A 22,609-nucleotide genomic window follows, 5' to 3' on the forward strand; every position below is an offset into this window, starting at 1 on the left:
GCATGCGCACACTTACAACCTTTTTAAATTGACTACCTTATCATAGGAAATTAACGATGCATGTTATTAACGCGAATTTGATTAATTTTATGAACCTAAATCTACGTCATTGTTAATTAAAATCACACTGTTTTACAGCATCGTTATTTTAAGACACCTTTATTTCCAACAAAGTTACATGTCATCTACCTGTACCTTTCCGTCAGAGTCAGTCGACACATCGTCATTCAATATTGATTTTAAAATGATTATATTCGTCAATGTAACGATCGTTATCTCCAAGCCTACTTCTTCTTCTTTCTTGTGCAAAATGTCCATCGCCTTTCTGTCTTCCCATCAGTACAGTCAACCTCCAGACCGCCCCCACGAGAAGGGAAAAGCCCTGGGAACGAGGTTGGAATAAGCGGAGATGGCTTGTATCTAATCAGATTTGATCTCACCTCTTATGTCAACTCCTCTCTGCGCAGTGCATACCAGATATATCGGCTCAGATCCACATTGGAATATGTCCGACGTCGACAGTAGGAGGGAATAGGGTTCCTGGCAATATTGTTTTCCCAGCAACTGCAAAGCGGTCGTGTTTATTGTCTTTCTCTTGCTTAATTATTACGCATAAAGCATCAAATTTGCGTTAATTAAATGCATGTAAATTTATGCCACAAGGAAATTCGTGTTAATTAAATGCATGCAAGAGACTAATGAGGTTGGGGGATTCGCTCTCTCACCTCATAGTCTCTTGACGCATGTAAACATAACTTTTCGAAAATTCGCGTTAATTTTGTAACGCGTAGATTTTGTTCGCGTTGTTAAAATGCTTCGTTATATTCCTATAATCTCTTGGTATTTCCCTTTGACTTCGATGTCAGAGTCACTCCAAGATGTATAGAAAGCATGTATCAGTAAAACTTGAAAAAACCCGAGAAAAAGGGAGGAGACAATGGAGAAATAAGAAGTTTATTTTCCTCACTTGTGAAAAACTTTGGTCTGGTTGGTCGAAAAGAGACGAAACATTTTATTGGGACTAAATCACTGAATGAGATTCACGTCCATTACTATAGATAAATCGTTTACTGTTTATTGAATACACAATTTGCATATTTTATCTTGATTAGTGACATTATACCCTGCATTGGCGCCAAGATTCATTACAGATATTGGATTTTTAGCCATACTGAGTGCGTACGTGAAAGGGCACTATGCATTTGGAGGCACTTCAAGCGGAATAGATGTATTCATGGTATTAGTGGTATTAATTAACAACTTCCGCCTGAAACTTGTAAAAATGCATGAACGCGTTTGCCAAAAATTCTAGAAGGTTAGAACAAAACCTTTGTGTTGCCAAGGGCAACAAAAAAAGTCGGCAACAATATCAGTCAACAACCATCAACAATAACAATTGTACACAAATACCAGAACTATCCTTTTTTTTAAAGAGGACCCTAGCAAGAACTTCAGATAATTTCTGTATACATATAATAGACTGTAATTTTCTGTATTGGACAGGAAAAACTATAAAAACACGCAACTAAAATATCACGGAAAAAAAGAAACTAAATATTAAACAAAGGCAAACAATAATTAGCCTTTTCCAGACGATCAAATAGATTGCAGGATACGGCGTGAAGAAAACTGGTTAGTATACTATATTTCATAGCATATTTGATTCACCGCGCCACACTCTCAAATTTTTTGCGACAATGTGCGGCCGCAAACGCAAGCAACCTTGAATAAACAATAGAATCCTATTTGTTTCGCGGTTTTTGCAAACCATTTGATGTATAATAAATTCAATATTTCCTCAAATTATCATCTCATTTCTTGGTTTCATATCGCTTGGGAACGAAACAGAGATGCTAAAGACCGTAAACTGTAAACAGTTGTAACATGAAATTTTTTTTACTGCAGTTTCCGAGAGAGCGGGAGGAATATTTTCGCGGGTGTCAAAATCCACCAATAACAATGGGTCTATTATTCCGTATTGTAAAATGTGACCAATCACAATACCTCTTTTATGGGCAGCATACCCAGGCGAAGAAGAAGACATCACGCCAATCCAAGTGGAGAACAGATTAGCAGACTGTTGGCGATAGTATTTTGGCGTGTGCAATTAGTTTGTTTGCTCAGAGTCGTTTATGTAGCGTTAAAACACCGTACCCGACAGCTGAAAAGCGAGACGGTAGCATCATTGGTTTTGTTAAGTGAGTTTTGGCGGCGTTCGAGCGAACATGTCTTCCAGGGGATCCTTCAAAGTGCCTCGCTCCTCCAAGTTTAAGCATGTATTTGGAAACCCGTACAAGAAAGAGAAGTGTTATGAAGCGATCCGATTATCAAGTCATTCGACAGAAGGAGGCAATCTTTGTGCAGTGAATCCTAAATTCCTTGCAGTGGTAGTGGAGTCAAGCGGTGGTGGAACATTTTTAGTTCTACCTCTAGACCAGGTGAGCTTGTTTATTATTTGTGTTCGAAAACACAGCACTTGCATGGCGTTTATAAACGCTTTTGACGTTCCAAGATAAACCATCTTCGCGTCGGTTTGCTGTTCAAATAACCTCAATACTTGCTGTTTGCTGAGGCTTTTCAAGTAGACTCTATTTCGTTGTATACATGGCGAAATGCCCCGTAAATGTCGTGATCGGCTTCACAAACTCTAGCGTTACCCTTGATGCAAAGTTTGGCGTTGTATTCTCACTTATCATGGTAATTAATTCGATTCTTTGTAAGCCGCCACATCGGCTGGTATTTAAAAAGCATCAGAATTTTCCAGACTTGGTGTAAGGGGACAATCAATTGTGTTGATGACAATTTTTCTAGTGACGCAAAGATGCGTATTTAATTTATACGCGCATAGCAAGGAGAAGAAAACAGATGGAAATTGGGAAACCTCCGTTGGCAATTAAAAAGCACTTTGATTGCTTCTATTTTGAAACATTGCAAATTCCCTGTTAAGCCACAAGAAAGCGGTGTGATTTCACATTGAAAGTAGCACGATTGGAAATCGCTAATTACATGTTTCCACAGTCTCTTTATGCATAACGACATGCTAAGATTGCTTTATTGTGTGTCTGCCACCGCCGAACAGATTATTTTTGTTGTAAATGCAAATTTGAATTCTCGAAGATGTATTTAGGTGGGACGTTTTAGAAGTCGTGAACCGTGTCCTGTGGGAAAATTCAATTTGTACTGAGTCTTAAGACTTTTCACAACAAAACAAGCTTGCATGTATTTCGTTTAAGGATGAAACAAAAAACACCCGTCATTTTTCAACATTGATTTTAGTATTAACTTCTGTTAACTTTTAGCGACCTCGGTAATCTGCCGTCGTTTTATCAAATGAATAAATAAAGACTACAGAATTTGTGCACGAACTTCTAAAGAGTTTGTTTTCATAAAGTGCCTGAAATGTTTTTGGTCGATTACAAGATAAAATTTTGAAAGGCTTGTTGTTCCACAGACAGGTAACTTTATATCCATGGGACTAAAGTTTTGTTTTGATTTGTTTGCTAATCCGGATACACACTCATGGCTAGCAGCTTTCTAATATCGTGGCTTGTGGCGTAGTGTGGGGTGTCTAGCATATATTAAGTCTTAATATATATTTCCTGCCTGTGCCGTATGTTTAGTTAAAACAAAATTGAAGTCTATGCTATTAATAGAGTATCTTAACAAACATGTAGAGAATACCAAAGGGTAGTGAAATGAAGGTCTCACAAGAATAAATGTCAAATTTCTAGGGTCTTGCAGACTTGATTTTTTCCAAAGCATCTGGTAGTCCCAATTTCTTTTCTTATATTAGCTAAGAAAGGCTTGGGTGCGTGGAAAAAATGCCATTCTCGCTGTTTTGGAAAGTCTTGAGGCATCTGGTAGTCTCGATTTCTTTTCTTATAGCTAAGAAAGTCGTGGGCTTACAGAAAAAAGGTTAAATATCTTGTGTTTTCGGAAAGTCTCAAATTTAGCATTTCGCACTCCTAACATACATACTGTACATACAAATTATTATCACATACACACACCCCCATACATACATACAAATTATCGTCAAGGGCTCGTTTAAAAGCAGTCAGCAGTTTCAATTCATTTATACTAGCTGGGCGTTTGTTCTGCACCTTATGTTTTCCATGATCAGAGTAATGATATTGTTTGTTAAAAGAACACTTGACCAATACACTGATTAATATCGATAAAGCAAGTCCTGACAGGAGTCCTTTGGTGAAAAGTAAAGAAAAGTGGTAAAAAATTTTTTCCCGATAATGTACATGTAATTAAGAAGATTCCATTCTTATGACATGAAAATGTTACATCTTTCTCAAAAATCCCTTTGTTTCCAAGCAGCAGAAAAAGAATGTTGTGCTAGACTTGTACAGAATGTTAGGCATAATGTTTTTAGTTACCAATTTTTTTTACCCAGTTCACATCTTCTGCACTGTGGCTCTCCTGCAGAGCAGGAGTGGGAAGAATGGCAAGTTAATCTTGTGTGACCAGCTGTATGTGATTCTTGATTTTAACTTGCTTACCTCCTGTTATTTCCATGTCATAACATTCATAGGATATCATTTAAAGTTGAAAAGTGCATATTAAAAGCATCGGGAATTGGGTGTTACTGTTCTCCAACTTCAGCCTTCCTGTTGCTTAATAAAGTTCAGTCATATGTAGCCTGCATAACAGATGTTTATTTAGCTAAGCGTGATGCATGATACCGAAGGGAAATAGAAACTATTTTGTTTTCTTCTGGCCTCACACCCCAAGCTTGTGTCTTGCACTTCATGCTCAGTTAACTAAATGGCTGTTATGCAGGCTACTCATATCCAGTGAATAATTACAAAAGATCTGTATTCATTTGATGATGTGGAATGTAAGCAGCAGAAAAATTTGGGTGCCTTCAAAGATCTAATAATTTCCTGCAGCTGAATCTCTCCTAAAGGGCACCTCTCTAACATGGGTATCTCTGTTACAGATAGTTTCCTTCGTGCTGACAAAATCACCATCAGGATGCATTTTGTGCAAAGGAGACCTAAATATAATACATTCCATCTATAATAAAGATGACAGACATGTCAGACAGCAAATTCACATAACCTTGACCTTTTATGGACACTATAATATTATTATGACAGTCAACAAATAAATTACTTTTATTTTATTTGCTAAAAGTGTTTTAATTACCAGTCCTGAACCGTAGTTTTATTTCCAGTGCACTTATATTTTGTTAAGGGAACCTCTGTGATAAGGACACATATTTACTATTGTCTGAACTAGTTAGGTACATCGTACATAGACTTGTTAAAAAAGTTGTATGGACCTGCACATTTATTTTCTCATGTTGGCAGTGGCTATCAGGTTCTTTTGGGTATATGTGGGTCAAAATTCATTAGGTAGCATGCAACAACAACAACAACAACAATTTATTCAGGTATGTCCATATCCAGACTACGAGTAGTCCCCCATTTTTCCTCAGGGATAGTAGGGCAAGCGAAACGCGAGCGCGCATGAAAATCACCCCACGCGAGAAAATGCCACACGTGCCTTTTCTCGTGTGGGGTGATTTTCACGCGCGCTCGCATTTCGCTCGCCCTACTATCCCTGAGGAAAAATGGGGGACTACTCGTAGTCTATTCCATATCTATACATGGCATTACCTAAGTTAGTTATTCAAATGTATAAAATTACAGGTTTTAGTATGATTTACTTAGGAAATAACCTTTTGTATCTAAACTTCATAAGCAAGCTCATGCCAGTGCCCCAATCCTCTTGAGACATTTGCCTCACTTGCTGATGGTGCACCAAATAAATCTTGCATGAAGTTCCAATTAGAGAGCTTGCTCACAGGCTAGTTAGTAGAAGTCTTTATACCTTCCCCCGCCCCCCAAAAAATGATAATAAATAAATAAATAAATAAATAAGTAAATAAATAAATAAATAATATAACAAAACAAAAATCACTGGCCCATCAGGACCCATAGGCCTTGGCCCATCTTTTTTGATTTTAAAAGGGTGCCAGGTACAGTTACTGTAGGCATGTACAAACAAAATACATTTATGATCACAAGAAAACTGTTTTGGATACTATAAACTGTATAAAGAAAACTGTGTTCAAGTTGCATGAAAGTTTGGTGAGTAAAGCATATGGTTGAAGTCATCAAGTTTGATGAATGTGTGTGCTACAATCTTGGACAAAATAAAACCTCCCCCCTCTCCCAAAAAAATCAATGATGAATTAGCGTGCAAAGCAAAATGCGCCATTTTTCTGTCATTGAAATGGTGAGGGGAACTCTTAATTTTTCATTTCAATTGTCCAAGATTGTAGGTTAGCATTTGCATTCATGAACAAACACTGATGTTTCTTGTTGATTGCAGGTTGGGCGTGTTCCTATAGATGCCCCAAAAGTTACAGGCCACGGTCGACCTGTATTAGATATAGAATGGAATCCATTCAACGACCAAGAAATAGCCTCCAGTTCGGAAGATGGCTCCATCAAAATATGGCATATTCCTGAAGATGGCCTTTCAATGGACCTTGATGAATACTTAGTTGATTTAAGGGGGCACACTCGTAAAGTCAACATTATTCGATGGCATCCTTGTGCTGAAGGAGTTATTGCCAGCGCTGCACATGACAGTGAAGTGAGAATTTGGGATATTGTTGATGACAGGGAAGCAGCAACAATTCTCAAGGGACATCCTGATACTATTTTTTCATTGTCTTTCAACTATAACGGTAGTTTACTAGCATCCACTTGTAAAGACAAGAAGATCAGAGTGATAGATCCCAGAGCAGGAAGACTCGTTGCGGTAAGTTCATCTCATCTCCATGACAATAGTTTAACCGTAAATTGTGGTGGAAAAGGTCGCCTAACACTTCAACCTATATTTTTTCCAAAAAAAAAAAAAATTAAAGTGTGTTCCACTTCTCTTCAAATAGTTTAAGTGGCAGAATTTCATCAGTTCGAACATAAAAATTTGCCATCATTTACCTCAGATCTCAGCAATAAAACTATTACAGTTAGCCACCAGTAAAGAATGATGTTTTTGTTTTTAATCTTGCATTCCTTTGATGTCGAAGAATTACCATCCCAGTAAAAGATAAAATTTCTCCTAATCAACCCAAGAGTTAATTTCTGTAGCCTGAGACAACCAGCAAACACAGGAAATAAATTTGCACAAAAAGTTTATTCTTCCAATGATCCTAGTTAGAATTTTCATATTTGATCTTTTTTCTTGCCAACCCATCCTGCGTAGCTTCATTTCATCTCCAAGCAAGCTCGAAAAGGGAACAAAAGCTTTCGGATGCTCCCAGCCTACCTGCAACCCTGCTTACCAATCATAACTTGTTTCCAATTTTTGCCAAAAATGGTGACAACATGCAACACAAACACAAAAAAAAAACTGGACAGTTGAAGTTTTCCCCCTTAAAATCGTTCAGAAAAGCAGTAATTTAGATATAGCCTGAAGTTGAAGCATGGTTATTATTTTTTTAATTCAAAGAGTGATTCACAGAATAACTCACGTCCTACTTTTCCTGGTCTTAGTTTCCAGGTCTTAGGTCTCAGGTTTCTAGATACCCGAATCAACCCTGACCTTTGCCAACATAAATACTGAATGTACAGTAAGCAGCTCCCCTCCCCTCCCCTGAACAATGTGTATGCTGGCTGTTGTTTATTCATGTTCCACACTTAGCTTCCATCATATGAAGCTCATTTAAACCTCAGGGATAGTGGATTTTTTGGAAGGCTTGACTAGTGAGCAGCCACATTGGGGGGAGGGGGAGTTGAATTTGTAACACTTGTTTACTTTTCCTACGTGTTTCATCTGACTAGCATGGCCTTCATTAGGGAGTTTAACAAGTGAAAGATGAAATTTTGTCTTTATAATACACAACATAATTTTTTATGAATTTACTCATAAGAAACAAGCAAAATGTTTGTGCAAGGCGTGACCAAGGTGCAGCATACATGCATGTGTATTGTGTATTATATTTACAGCAAAACTAAGAAAAATCGTGAACACAGAGAATATTATTTCTGGAATGTTTATTGTTCTGTGACCAATCAGTAAACCACAATAAATAAAAAAAAAACAAACAAAAAAACAACAGATATAAGTATTTACATGTACCATTACAGCTTGTGGTTGTAGATCTGTCAGATTGGTTTTCTTTTCTAACACAATGAACATTCCAGAAATGTTTCTAATTGTCTTGAAAAAAGTTTCACTGTACAGTAATATATTACACTACAATGTGGGAGTTTGATCTCAGGACCACAGATATCCTTGGTCTCCAAAACAACTATGTCAGGCATGTATAATATGTTAAATATGTCACTCAAATGCTGCACCTTAGTCATACCTTTTACAAATGTATACGTAAATCTGATTTATATTGTGCATAATTACAAGCTTGTAACTTTTACTTGTTGAACACCCTGAAAAAGTCCTTGCTAGTTTGACAAGACGCGCAGGAGTAGTAGATATTCAAGTGTAACAGATTCAGCTCATGCAGTGCTACTTACTACATACATGTACATGTAGTTTATACTTTTACAAATAACTGTCTTACTTTGACCAGCCCTTTATTTTTACTGGCTGCCTTTTTTTTGTGCTTTTTGACAACCCTTGGAAACTCTTGTCAAATACCGAAGTACCTGAAAATCTTTTAACACCTGCTTTAATAAATTTTCCGTACTGCGTATTGTTTTAAACATGTTTTTATGCTCATTGAATCATTCTATTTTACACTGACTGTTATTTAGCATTTTGAGGACCACTAACTTGAGATATTCCTTCTTCAGGCTGTTAAGTGTTGCATCCTTAAATGTGCAGTTCCAAAAAATCCATACCCACCCCATGGAAGGTCATCAGAAATTCCTAGGGGGAGGGCTGAAATTTAAAATTTTAGAAGCAAAGTATGAAGCTTAACTGAAAGTTCCTGTGGGAGAGGGTATGCAAAACAAAACACATTCCTTGGGGGGAGTATGGATATTTACTGGAACTGCACAATGCAGTTGATGTTATCATTATTATTTACATGTAAGTGATTTAATGTTTTTGTTTGTGTGTGTGTCATTATCAGCATGGAGTGGGGCATCCAGGAAACAAAGGATCTCATGTTGTTTTTCTTGGAGACATGAACATGCTATTTTCAACAGGATTCTCACGAATGAATGAGAGACAAATAGCTCTCTGGGATGTGGTAAGGCATTATCTTGTCTTTTCCCGCAGATGTAACTGAGTATTATACCTCATTTCCTGCCAGAGTTAACGCCAGTGCTTTTAATAAGATATGGTGGATACTGGAGCACGAGGGGGAATCTGTTGTGAATCCCAGGGTTGTAACTCCTTTATTTAGTATGATATATTGGGGAAAAAAAAGAAATTGATTGTCAATGAAGTGAATAACTAGTCCTTTTTTAAATATTGTAATCCTTTGCTCAAATTCCTGTAGACAGTGCATAATTCTAAACTAAATTTTAAATAATTTTCTCTCTGGAGGGAAGGAGGTTTCTGCCCCTGATGGTGGAATCCCGCCTTACGACCACCTCATTATTAAACCACTTTTTTGTGCCCCGAACGCACTGAATTTCCAGCCATTTCTTAGTTTTACAACCTCGTTAATCCGACCATCCCATTGTTACGACGATATTTTCATGGCCCAAAGGTGGTCGTATTAGTGGGGTTCCACTGTACTCTGGAGCAGAGGCCTTTTTTAGTGACATCTTACCAAAGGTCAGCAGATACCCTTTGGTATCTAGACAGTGTTCCAGTTAGCAGTCAAGAAGAATTTTAAGGGGTCAAAAGGCATTGGTCTTTTCAAATCTTCTTAAGTTTGTCGTTAAAGTTTTCAGGAAGCCAGTTCTCTAATCAGGACCACTGGAAGAATTTTGTGTAATTCAGTTTCTAGGGGCGCTTGCCATTTTTGTCAGAACTGGCTGGTCAGTTCAATCATTTCGCAAACAGAATGCACCAATTTGAATGGCAATTTATATGCCACTTTTTTAATTACTTCAAAATGGCGTATACTACTCTCACAATGTTCCATTCCGAAGAATTCAAAGAATCAGTCCTTCAAATTGCTACACTCGATTTGCGGACTGACCAGTTTGGCTGGCTACTAGTTCTGACAAAGGGAAAGTCCCTAAATGTTTTATGGGAGTTTGAAAATCATGAACTTATCTTAATCAATGTGAAAATACAATTGTGGTTAGAATGACGCAATCAATAAAAGATCTGGTCTTAAATGATGTACAGTGGAACCCTGATTTTACCATCATCGATCTAACGATATTCCCGATTTAACGATCGGCATTCTGTTTCCCGGCAAAAGTTATAAATGAATCCAAAGTTCGTTTACAACAATATCCTGATATGAGCATATGATTTTGCTATCTCCTTGCCATATCTCAAAAGCGAGGTTCCATTGTATAAAGTTATTTGTGTTTTCAGTTCACATGTATTTTTAACTCGTGAATGCGCGTAGCGCAATGAACGAGTTATAGCGATAGTTGACTGTGGACTTGGTTGGTTAGTTGGTCGGTCGGTCGGTCGGTCGGTTTTGTCGTTAACTTTCGGGCGTGCGCAGTGAATGAGTTTTAAATTCAATTAGTGGAAAAAAACACGCGAACATTTGTTGTTCACGGCACATCAGGAAATTCTTATTCAATATGTAGAGAATAATTTGACGATCATTTAGTGCAAGAATGGAGATTTTTCGTTCAATCTGAGCAAAGTTACAAGTTTTTTCAGTTTTTTAGAAAGTCCGGGCTCGTAAACTCAATTAGTGAAAAAAAAAATGTGAAAATTTTTTTCACGACGCGTCAGAATTCTCTCATTCATTCTGTAGAGAATAATTTGACAATCATTTTAGTGTAAGAATGGAGATTTTTCGTTGAATCTGAGCAAAGTTATAGGTTTTTTTCGTTTTTTTCTACAGAGTGCGGTTTCTTTTAAGAATTAAAAATAATTTAATTTAGAAATAATTTAATTAAAAAATAATTTAATTTGTCAGTTTTCACGCGAAAGCGGAACGTGCCATGTCACGCATCATTGACGTGGTAAACAAAATTATGCAAATTTCTGGTGAAATGAACACTTTAACATCTTGTCAGCTTTCATAGAGGTTTCAGAGGGAAAAATGTTTCATTTTCGAAATTTACAACTGGTAATTTATGGGGAAGCAAAAGGACGCGGTCGATAAATAATTCTTATTTAGCAAGAACTTGTCATGGTTTATTATTTTTACTTGAGGATTACGTGGACTGAACTCCAAAGGAAAAATTTCACGCATTTATGTCGGGCATGAAATGTAATGCGATACTTTGTTGAACAGATTTCCCTTTGTGAGATCGGCTTGCCCTACAGTAATTTTGTAATTTTAATTCCCAAAAAAACTTCACTTGCCCATCGAGCAAGCGATGGTTAGAATCCACTAGCCTGATTGCAAAATCCAGTAGCCCCGGACTATCGGGGACACGAATTTGCATGACGTAGCTGCACATGGCGTGCTTCTATGAACTTTGAATAATAAAAACACGTGATTTTTTTTTAATCGGCGCATCAGAATACAAGAGTACAAGAATGGTTATTTTTCGTTACATAATCGGGCAAAGATATAGTTTCTTTTAGCTTTCAAGGAAGTTTCCGTAGCCGTCTAAATTTCAATTGCTATGTGTCATCTGCATTCACGAGTTGGCTCACAGGAGCCTTTGATTTATATATTTGTTTGTATAAACATGCATAATTTTTTGTGATTTAATCTGATTATGGATTGTTTTTATTTCATTTCTTAGAGAAACTTGAAAAAAGCTCTCAAAATGGACACTGTGGATTCTTCATCAGGAATTTTGCTTCCATACTATGATCACGACACGAAAATTGTTTTTCTTGGTGGAAAGGTACTTTTGAATTGCACATGGAAATGATTGTCATTAGCCATGTAAATGTTAATTGGATATCTAAAATTTATGTTGAGTGAGAGTAATAATATTAAAGTAGCTTATAAGCATGCAGCATATTAAATAATTTTCCACATTTTATTTTGCTGCAGCCTAAGCTGCAGATTTGCTATGCTTGAGTTACAAGTGCACAAGATCAAACAGGTGCTCTAGTACATGGACAGTTTCTGTTCTTGGTGTTGATAAGGCATCATTGCAAGGGACAAACTTTGTTCTGGACATTAAGTATCAGAGAAGAATGTTAAGTACAAGATTTAGTATACCGTGGATTCTAATTGGTTATTAAGGTGATATCCATGAAATTCTATCATTTTTAAATCAAAAGTGGTAACAATAATTATTTTTTCTTTGCACTGTATTTATATGTAACAATAATATCCTTGAAGCTGCAGCTTTTAATTTCATAGCCCCTGGCCTGTCCTCACAGATTTTTACTGTCATGCATTTCTAAAGTGTTTGCAAGTATCTGTGATTGATAAAACAGTAGTACACCAGAAATTCATAGAGTCTGCTGTCAGTCAGAACACTTTGCAGTTTTCATTGCGTTAATAAGAGAAATTTATCATAATTTCCTTTTGCAGGGTGATGGTAACATTAGATATTATGAAGTGTCTGATGCAGAGCCATACTTTACATTTCTCAACGAGTACCGCAGTTCGTCTCCTCAACGTGGGCTTGGTGTTATGCCCAAGAGAGGCCTGGATGTGACCACTTGCGAGATCTATAGGTTTTATAAGCTGCATAACAACAACTTTGTGGAGCCAATTGCTATGACTGTTCCTAGAAGAGTGAGTTCTGAACAAAATACAATTTTTTGAATCCCTATGTTTAGTCACCTGCCTTTTTAAGTGTATGTGGGAGGGGGGAGAAGGGGAGCTGTGGCATCTTATCCACAGGCAACATTTCCAGGAGTATACCCCTCACATCCCTCCTCCCTCCCCATTATGTCCCTTTGCAGTACATGTACTTTTTCGTTGCTCAATTTTACTTTCAAGTAAAGTTCAACTGTCACTCTTTGTGCACTGGTTTTTTTTTTGAGTTGCCTGAATTTGATATTTTTAGAGACATTTGGTACCTTTTTCACATTTGAGACTAAAGGACCGTTATTCCTCGGGGCCCGGTTGTTTGAAACCCGATTAACGTTAATCCATGATTGAAAGTTAACAGAGATTTTCATCTCGCTTGTTAAATCTGTTTTTGAATGCTAATCTTCAGCTAACGGTAAATAATAGTTTAAGTTGAAACTAAAGGACAAAAACCTTTTTGGTAGATTCTCCCTTGATTGGTGATTAAACTCGACTCAAAGCCGACACCAACCCACGATTAACTAAATCGGGCTTTAAACAACTGGGCCCAGGAGTATACAGTGAACATAGCCCATTAACATTAAGTCAGTGTCACTTTCCTGTGTTTCCTGTTCTGTGTAGTCTGCTATAACTGATGGCCATCCTTGGCTGTAAATAATGTATCCACTTCAAGGGGTTTTGAGATAACTTGACTGTAGTCTGGAGTGACAATCTCTTTTTTTATATTCGTTGAAATGTGTTTATTTGCATCTTCCTTTGAACAACATCTTATCTTGTAGCTATGATTTGTAGCAAACATTTCTACTAATTTTCTTAACTCATTACCATTATATTTCATCATTACTTGAATGTATTTTAAATTTTACTTGTTTCTTGTTTCAGCAATCGGGCATAATACAGCGAGACTTGTACCCATTAACACCATCAAATATGCCTTCCATGAAAGCTCGGGAGTGGATAGACCAGGGATTAAATAAAAACCCTCACCTCATCGACTTGTTAAAAGACTTTCCTCGTCAAGATGGTGAGGTGGAAACACGTGATATGAGATCAAGTGAAGAAAGAGAAGCGTCTGGTGTAAGGCCAGCTACTGTCAGGTACACATGGAGTAACTTTCAGTTGAGATTGTCTTATTGCCATCAGGAATCAGGGGTGCTTATCATTTACCCAAACCACCCAGATGGAAATTTTCCGCATAATATGAAATGATTTAGCTAGTCTTAACAGAAGATGGATAACATGCAAAATGTGTGAACATCAGCTGTAAATCCCAAAAGGAATAATAAAAATGCATCACTTTGACCAGAAGCCCATAATTTCAGAAGTACTCCAAATGGAATGATGCGTACCATTTGATTTTCCAACTGGAATTTCCGGGTTTTCCATGTAAATGGTAAGCACCCCAGATTTCACACATCTCTTCATGTTAGTAAGTTAGTTATATGACTGACTACATATATATTCATCTTGGCTAGTGAACAATAATGTTTTGGATTGTGTTGAAATTCATAAACCCTACTGTTCGGTTTGAAGAAGTAAAAACTTTGGGTAAGATATCTGCTGTCCCAGTCACATTGTCAAGCGTCTTTGCAAGCCTTGCTTTTGTAATTAATGCTTAAAAAGGACGTCATTTGCAAGCATTCAGTGAGAGGGTGTTTTTTTCTTCAGACAGCAAAATTTTTTTTGAACATCATTTTTGTCTGAAAGATTATTCAAACAAAACTTTTTGTAATTAAAGTTTTTTTTTTTATATGACAGAAGCCCAAGTTCTGAGTCACCACCGAAATCACCAGTGAGAGTGAGCAGCAGAAACGAGGAGCAGCGCCATGTACATCCACCTGAGGCAAACCATGTACCCACACGAGGCCAAAATGGGGACAGAGACATTCATTATGTCAAGGCAACTGAAGTGTCAAGTATGCCAGCTGAAAACAAACACAGAGACCCAATTCAGGTACTGCTTAAAATAATTTATGTATACGATTATATAGAATATTTTCTAACTTTTATAGTGTTTCTTAGGACTCCTACATGCATATGGAGGGCAGTACTTAGTATAAACCTGTGCAAGGATATTTATGACTGCTAGGATGTGCAGTGTAGTCACATCATGTCTGATTGGTGTTTCTTCACAGCACAATGAGATTCTACAGTATAAATAAATCTTATGTTCATACTTTTTTTTATTCATACGAGAACTAAGCCAGATCTTTCATTCTTTAGATATATGTACAGCTATGTCGGATCAAAGTATAAAGCTATAAGACAAGACCTCAAGATTCTGTGGATTTTTTATGAATAAGTTCATCAAATCAGCTACGCCTTGTCCGTCCAGTGAAGATATACGATGGCGAGCCATTTGGATGAAAGAAATGTTAGGATATCAAATGCATGAGGTGGCAGCCTCTTTGAAGATGTCTTTAAGCTTTAAGCTTTGATCCGACAACGTTAATTGAAATAGCTGTATACAGATGGTCTTGATCTTTAGCATACTTACGGAAGATCACTTGGACCAGCCTCCAAAACAGAGTTTGGTTTAAGGAAAAGCCAACCTCAACTAGAGCAGTAAATACAAAAGATTGTATGGGCTCTATGCTTTAATACCTGGCTAAGATTAGCTCATTACCACCTTTGGAAAAGACATGCCTTGCACCTGGTTCCTCTCCCATGACTCCCCGAGCCACCGTGGTAGTTTTTACTTGATTTTTCTGAGGTTGGGGTTGCGCCTCACATGGCTATCATACCCTTTCGCGCTAACCCTTCTGGTCTTTCTTTTCATATTTCTTTCTCTCATTTTTATAGTTTGTTGTTTTTTAATTAATTGGCCAATAAAGCTGAAAGAAAAAAAAACCTACCGAAACTGGAACTTTAAGATGGTCCCCCCTGAAGTAGCCAATTACTGGTACTTGTGTAACCTCCTCAGTATGTGCAGAGTTGTTTAAGTTTATTTTCTGTTTTTCCATTTTAGGTCACAGCCAAAGCTGTACCAACTAGAAGAAGCTCATCTTCAGAGAAAAGAAGATCCAGCGGAGACAGGCGCTCTGGGGATTTGGCAAACTGGGATATTGAAACTGTAAGTCATTGGTACTCTTGTGCTGTTGTTTATCTTAGCCTGGATCAAGGCTGGGGTCAAAAGACATGGCTTTCTATTGCACAAATAGCCATTCTGGCCAGCAAATCTGTGCTTTCTTCAGCCATACCACGTTACATGTACACCTTTCTACATCTGGACCCAGTTGTTTGAAAGCCAATTAACGTTAATCCACGATTCAAAGTTAACCAAGGTTTTCTGCTCCTTCGTTAAGAAAAGTCAATGTCACAACTGAGGAACAAAAATCTTTTTGAAAAATCTGTATTGTTGTGTAATTAAGCTTGAACCAAATTCTTGTTAATCCAGGATTAGCATAATCGGGCTTTGAAAGTGTGTAATTCTGTAACAAAGTCAGGATTCATTCATTTCTTAGACCATTTTAAGTGTGTTGTATTCAAGAATAGAGTTGGATTAATTTTGAACCTGGAACCTATGGGTTTGAAGTCAACCACCCTACAACCACTCAACCATACTGCCACAATGCGTGAAGGTTTAGAATACTGTCCACAGATGATCTGCGTTGAACACCATTCACCAAACATCAGGATTTTTGCCAGGAATCAAAACCTGTGTGTCCAAGCAGCACGTGTCTGGTACAATTTTCTGGTGAAATTTTGACACCCTGCTGGCTATAACCTTGCAGCAGGTCAACATTATGTATAATATTATTTATTAAAAACTGCATCATTGTATAATGCAATTCGAGGGATTTGATTGGCTTAGCGGCCATGGTATATGAGCAATTATACCATGGCCGAGAAATGGCGACCATTAAATTGCCTTCTGGTCGTTGTTGCACAGCAAAATCAGTAAGGTCTAGCAATATTTCTCGGTCGTTTTTAATAAAACAATTATTCCACTTGCGCTTATTGGATATGAGATGATTATAGCCAACTCGGCGCTACGCGCCTCGTTGGCTATCTATCATCTCATATCCAACGCGTGCTCGTGGAATAATTGTTAAGTATGCATTACATGTAGATATTAAATAACGTGTAAAATCGAGTGACCAAAATTTTCTGTTTTTTGAAGCCTACTTCATGTAATAACAAGGGTTCTCGTTCAACTGTAATACTGACCAGATTATTTTGCTTTTGTTTGTTTTTAGTTACGACTAGCATATAGCGACCAGAGAGATGAAATCACTTTCCTTCAAACTCAGATTAGAGCCAAAGATGCAAAAATATTTCAGCTTGAAAAAGAAAACGAATACTTGCGAGAAAAGACCCAGAGGTGAGTGTGCTGAAACTGTTTTTGGCCTCAAATTAAAGGAAAAGGAAGCTGAACACTCACATATTACATGTAGTTTGGTTTTGGTCCTGCCCTTCCATAAGTATTTCGTAACTTGTATTTTTCAGTTTTTCATGTACATATTGAACAACTTACTTTACTTTATTTTATTGTACACTTAACAAGCACTAAACTAGTAATAATCAAAGATTAGGGAGTTGCGTTCGATGATCTCAATCCCAGGCTCTCTCTCCTTTGCCAAGTTGGTGATGTTGTCATCCGCCCCTGCAAAATATGCGCGGGGTGCCAGATACGCGTCCCAAGATGCATTCGTTCATTGTCCCATACAATCTCGACACCTAACGCAATTAGAACTTTCTACGTCAAACGCAATAACATTTAAATAATGGGCCAAACAAGGGTGTTACTGCACAAATGCTTGGGACCTTCATGTAGCCTAAAGTTCAAGAGGATGCAAAATTCAAGGTAAGTGTGGCTCAATGCGTTAAGACTTTTGTGACCTTTCGTTAGCTGACCTCCTCTAACTTGTAAGTAGTTGTATTTCCCGGCATATCAGGTTCAACTGCCACGGCTCACACAGTTGTTGTTTGGATATACATGTAGGGTTTTAAGGCCCGTTTAAACGATTTCAACATTCGCCCAACGCTGTTGGGCAAATGTTGGATGAATGTAGTATTCAAACGGTTTCAACGTCATTTAGCATTTTCAAGACAAAGGAAATATTGAAGCGATGTTGAATGAAAGTTTAAACCAATTTAAATTTGATTCAAAGACTTTCAACAAGCTTTCAACGTTTTTTTTATGCTTTCAACAATGTTGAACGACCTGTTCAAACGCCCCCGACATTTGGTTCAACAACTGTGTTGAATGCATGTTGAAGGAAATGTTGAAACCGTTTAACGGGCCTTTAAAGGTGCTCTCTGAACGTACCTTGAGTTGGCCATGCAATGCTTATGAGCTCTAAGAATACATGCAGGTGATACACTGTAGGTTGTGTGCATGCTTGAAGGTCTCCTAGTGTATGTATGGTAGTGTTGGCTCTTAATATCAACTGCATTTATTAGGTCTTACAATTATTTTCAATCACAGGCATTGTTTTTCTATTCTATTTTCAGACGTTAGCGGATAGGTCCAAACCTAGGTGATATAACAAAGACAAGCAATAGCTGATGAACGTTAAAAAAACATGGTTGATTTTGCAACTGCAGCGTTATTTTGTGATTCCGTATCTTTAATCAGCTTGGGCAGCCTTCCCACTCAGTGTAATTATTCTCATTCATTTTTGTGCGTAATCATTACCAGTATCATATTTTATGTTGTTTTATTTTCATAATGTTAGTTAAAATAGGGGCTCATTTCCTAAAATATTTGGAAAAGTTGAGCGTCATCCTTTTTCATCGCAAAAATAAATGAGAAGAAGGTGTTAAAAGTTTTATTTTAATTTATGTCCTTTAAACGGGCGTTTTTTTGTACAATGGTATTTCCTCTTGTCTATTTAAGTGTAGGTTGTAACACTGTTGTAAGCTATTTTTCACTTTAGCGTAAATTAAAAAAAAGGCTATGTTATGTACATGTTTGATCAAGCTGAAGTAGGGGTATAAAATTATTTAACCATGTGAAAGTAGTGTAGATGTGATTGCCCATGGTCACTGGAAAAAAAATAGGAAAATTATCACGACAAACGCGATTGTTTTAAAGTGCATATGAAATCAAATATCTAGAAAATTCTTAATTTACTTGACTTGTTAAATCACTCACAATCTTATACTGGTCCTAGTAGAGACAGTTTTAACTTGTTGGTGGTGTGCTTTTTTACATAGGAAATGTACCTTAGAACTATGAAATTGAAAAACTAAATGTACATGTACGTCGAAGATAACAAAACAAAAACATTAATAGTTTTTATGCTTGGATACTGTGGCGTTCCTTTTTTGATTGGCTGGCGCTTTTTTACATTTCATAGGTAAACTTCCATATTTTAATCATATTGAACTTTTTGCCGTAGAAAAGAAGGCTTCGTGTAACAGTATGCCAACAACGTCTCTCAAAGTGTTTCTTACTTGAAAATAAATTGTTGTAAAAAAACATTTAGTTTATAAGGAACTTCACTTCACTGCTTAAAAGCATTCCAAAAGAAGAGTTGCTTTGGTTCGTACTGTTAGGATACCTGGACCCAGTTGTCCAAAGCCCGATTAAGCTAATCCTGGGTTAACGTGAACTTTGATTCGAGTTTAATGACTTATCATTAAAGACTCTGCAATAAGATTTTTGTTCCTCAGTTTTGACTTAGACTTTTCTATACCGCTAGCTTAAAATAAGCTTTCAAAACCATTTTTTAATAAGCGAGATGAAAACCTCGGTTAATTCTTAATCGGGGATTAACGTTAATCAGCTTCCGAACAACCTGGCTCCGATGTTTAACCCTTGAACCCCTAATATCAAAGAACAAATTCTCCTATCTTGTCCCCGTACTTTTCTTATAAAAGTACTGGGAGAAGTTATTAAAATATCAAGAAAATTCACGTTGGATGATCATATCCTTAATTCCCATGACCTCAGGAGTTGAATAAGCATTGATATTACAAGGAGAAATTTGCTTTTGATCACTGTTAGGGGTTAAGGGTTAAGGAAAGTGCTATAGACTATACAATAACTTTTTTGACTTCATACCAATAACACTCTTCGCACTAACGGTCAGTGCAAAGAGAAAACTGACAGATATTTCAGATTATGTCTGATGGAAAATTTATATTGATATGACTTAAATTCGCAAATTAAAATTTTTCGTCTTCTTTTTTGTTATTTCCATCGAAAGGTTCATAGGTATGAACAAGTTTAAAGCAAGTTTTTAACCATTTTTCAACCGATGTTTTTCTTTCTGTTGTGCTGAGAATTTAGTTGTTGTTGTTGTTGTTGTTGTTGTTGTTTTCTTCATCGCCAATATACTCAATTCTAAAAGCATGTTGAGAATTTGTAGATAAACACCTTTAAACGTGGTTTCTCAATGGACCATGGGTTAATGTTAACAGGAAGTTGCTAGCAGCTGGTTGTGTATGCATAAGTTTTGAGTCGATAAATGAAGTTTAATAATGTGACTTGACCACAAACGATAGTTTCGCTTGATGCGGTTTAGTTTCCCACTTGTCCCAAGGAATGTGATCATTGTTTTTTAAATTGAACTCTAAGGAGAAAGAGAGTTTACTGATAGTTAGACGTCCTCCGGACTGACCAACAATAGCGAGTTTCGCAACAGGACGGCTGATGTGGTGGGACGGCAAATTGTCCTTGTGTGACCAACGTGACGGCCAAGTTTTCATGACTCTAGATTGCAACATTCCTACCGCTCGTGGTTTTTACGTTGTCACAGATCAGAGAAGACCAGTTTTACTCGAAAATCGCCTAAAAATGTGAAGGTGCTAAGATGTCATGTTGGTCACACAACGATACTTCACCGTCCCCTTCCCTCAGCCGTCCTGTTGCGTAAGCTCACTAATAATTGCGCATTTTCGCTTAGAATCCTTTTTTATTCTCTTTGGAAAATGTGGCTGGATAGCATTCATTTGGTTTGTCATAAATTTAGGATTTCATTCAGTTACAGACTCAAACATTAGAACGTGTTGTACAAAGTACAAGTCAGCAAAACATGAAAATACTGCTCAGTCACTTTCATGTGAAGTTTCACACTTCAGGTTTTCATTTACAGACTGAAACGTTGGAACTACCCCATACGAGGCAATAAACTACCACAGGAAAGCTGTGATCAGTATTTTTCATCGGAATTCCATTCACGAACACAAAAGGTGGAAACGTCCGCCGTGTTACATGAAGCTCTTGTTGCGAATGAGTGAATAGGTTAAAGTTTCATTTTACCACATTTTTGTCGTGTTCGATCATCTCGCAAATGTATTTATTTTATTTTTACTGTTCAGAAGCACTGCATTAGCTGGAAGTAAATATGATTAGTAAAAGAGGGAGCAGTTATATATAATTAATATCGGTAGTGTTATTGGATTGTTTATTGCTTCATATAAAGTATAACCTTTAATGGGCTTTGTAAGCCGATGGTATTTTAGTTAAATAAAGTGAAAAAAAAACGAAATTATTGGCTGTCAAATGCTAGCAAGCTACTCGTAAAAGCGCGCAACTGTCCTGTTTTGTTTTCCGGTGTGGTTATTTAAACAATCAATAAAATAGAAGAAAGATCCTCATCTGCAGTTCAAATATATGATGTTTTATATATTCATATTCACTTATACATCCTTCACGGGTATATTACGAACTCACAATATGACCAGCTCCCAGCTGGCTTGATAGCTCTGTTGGTGGAGCACTGCACCAGCATCGCAGAGGTCATGGGTTCGAATCCCGTTCAAGCCTGAATTTTTTTCAGGCTTTCATTTCGCGACTGCTTAAGGTGCGTCCTAACTGCGAGGATCTTTCTTCTATTTAATCATTCATCCGCAGTTCAAATAATTATTCATATATTCATATTTATCATTTAAACAATCAAATCTCAAATCAGATTTGCTTACCTGCGATTGGTCAGTGTACCACGTGATACAATATGTCCAACAAATTCTGGTGTGCGTTTCTGAGAGCTCCCGGGGAGCTTTCGGACCTGAAAAGTAATTTTCCTATCCATTTTCTACAGATCGCCGGTTGGTTTTTCGTACAAACTAACTCAATTATCAAAAAATTGAATTTTTGGCAATGAATTTTGTGCATGTAAAATAATTTTTTGGGTCTGGAATCTTTTCGGGAGTTTGACGAACGCACCTCTGGGGCGTACCAGGTGATACTATCCAATTGATATCCCCAGTTTTCAACCTTGGGTTACTTCAACGCAATGAAAAACATTATTTAAAAATTTCAATTTGCACTCGAAACAAACGAAAACATCAACATACCTGTGAAATAAATGTGATGTTATGTTTTAAGCCTGGTGAATAAATGATAGGTGAATTTTACGTGTATATAGTTGGGCACTGGGCTGGCTTTACGTAAGTCAGGGGCACCCAATGCGAGTTTTCTCTCAGATCCTTTGAAACGCTATTTTAGGCTATCTGGAGTGCCTTTAAAGCTCTGTAGATTCATTTAAAGCTGCGCTATAATATTTTTATCTGTTCGGTCATTCTAGGGGAACTTGAGTCTTTTCGAAATTACTAGGGCATTTTTGTCCATTTCCAAAAAAACTTAGGTCTTATTTCCTTTCCGAAAATTTTAGCTGACCTTTTTTCGGTACCCGAAACGACATTTTTATCAATCCGAAAACACCAGGCCTTAAATTTGCCATATCACGAAAGTTCGACGCGAAAATTATTTTTAGAAAATTGTAGGGGATTAAGGGCCTTCCGAACAGATAATTTACCGAAACGATGCGTTGGGTGCCCCTGGTAAGTAAATAAAATAAGGAGTGATGTGCGAGCTGCGTGCGTAAACGTACAATTTGAACAACGCTAATATTTTTACGTTTACGCAAGCCGATCGTATGTCGCTACCTACTTTGTTTACATGCGTAA

At 37.2% G+C, this 22,609-nt stretch overlaps 1 protein-coding gene across 2 annotated transcripts; it reads left to right on the forward strand.

Annotated features, from left to right (window-relative positions):
• The first annotated feature begins 1,845 nt into the window (after positions 1-1,845).
• On the forward strand, positions 1,846-20,695 carry LOC146467805 (coronin-1B-like). 2 transcript variants are annotated; one of them, XM_085125229.1, is made up of 10 exons: positions 1,846-2,438; positions 6,352-6,786; positions 9,065-9,184; positions 11,778-11,882; positions 12,524-12,730; positions 13,631-13,845; positions 14,507-14,702; positions 15,717-15,821; positions 16,948-17,072; positions 18,220-20,695. In XM_085125229.1, exons 1-10 carry the CDS (start codon positions 2,226-2,228, stop codon positions 18,233-18,235), a joined length of 1,737 nt encoding a protein of 578 aa, XP_084981355.1. In that variant the 5' UTR covers positions 1,846-2,225; the 3' UTR covers positions 18,236-20,695. The 2 variants fall into 2 exon arrangements, with proteins under 2 accessions (XP_084981355.1, XP_084981356.1); XM_085125230.1 differs by having other exon boundaries at positions 1,856-2,438; positions 18,206-20,695.
• The last annotated feature ends 1,914 nt before the right edge of the window (positions 20,696-22,609 follow it).

This window comes from Pavona decussata, unplaced genomic scaffold (assembly GCF_977016875.1).
Source record: "Pavona decussata unplaced genomic scaffold, jaPavDecu1.1 SCAFFOLD_134, whole genome shotgun sequence".
Taxonomy (NCBI): Eukaryota; Metazoa; Cnidaria; class Anthozoa; order Scleractinia; family Agariciidae; genus Pavona; species Pavona decussata.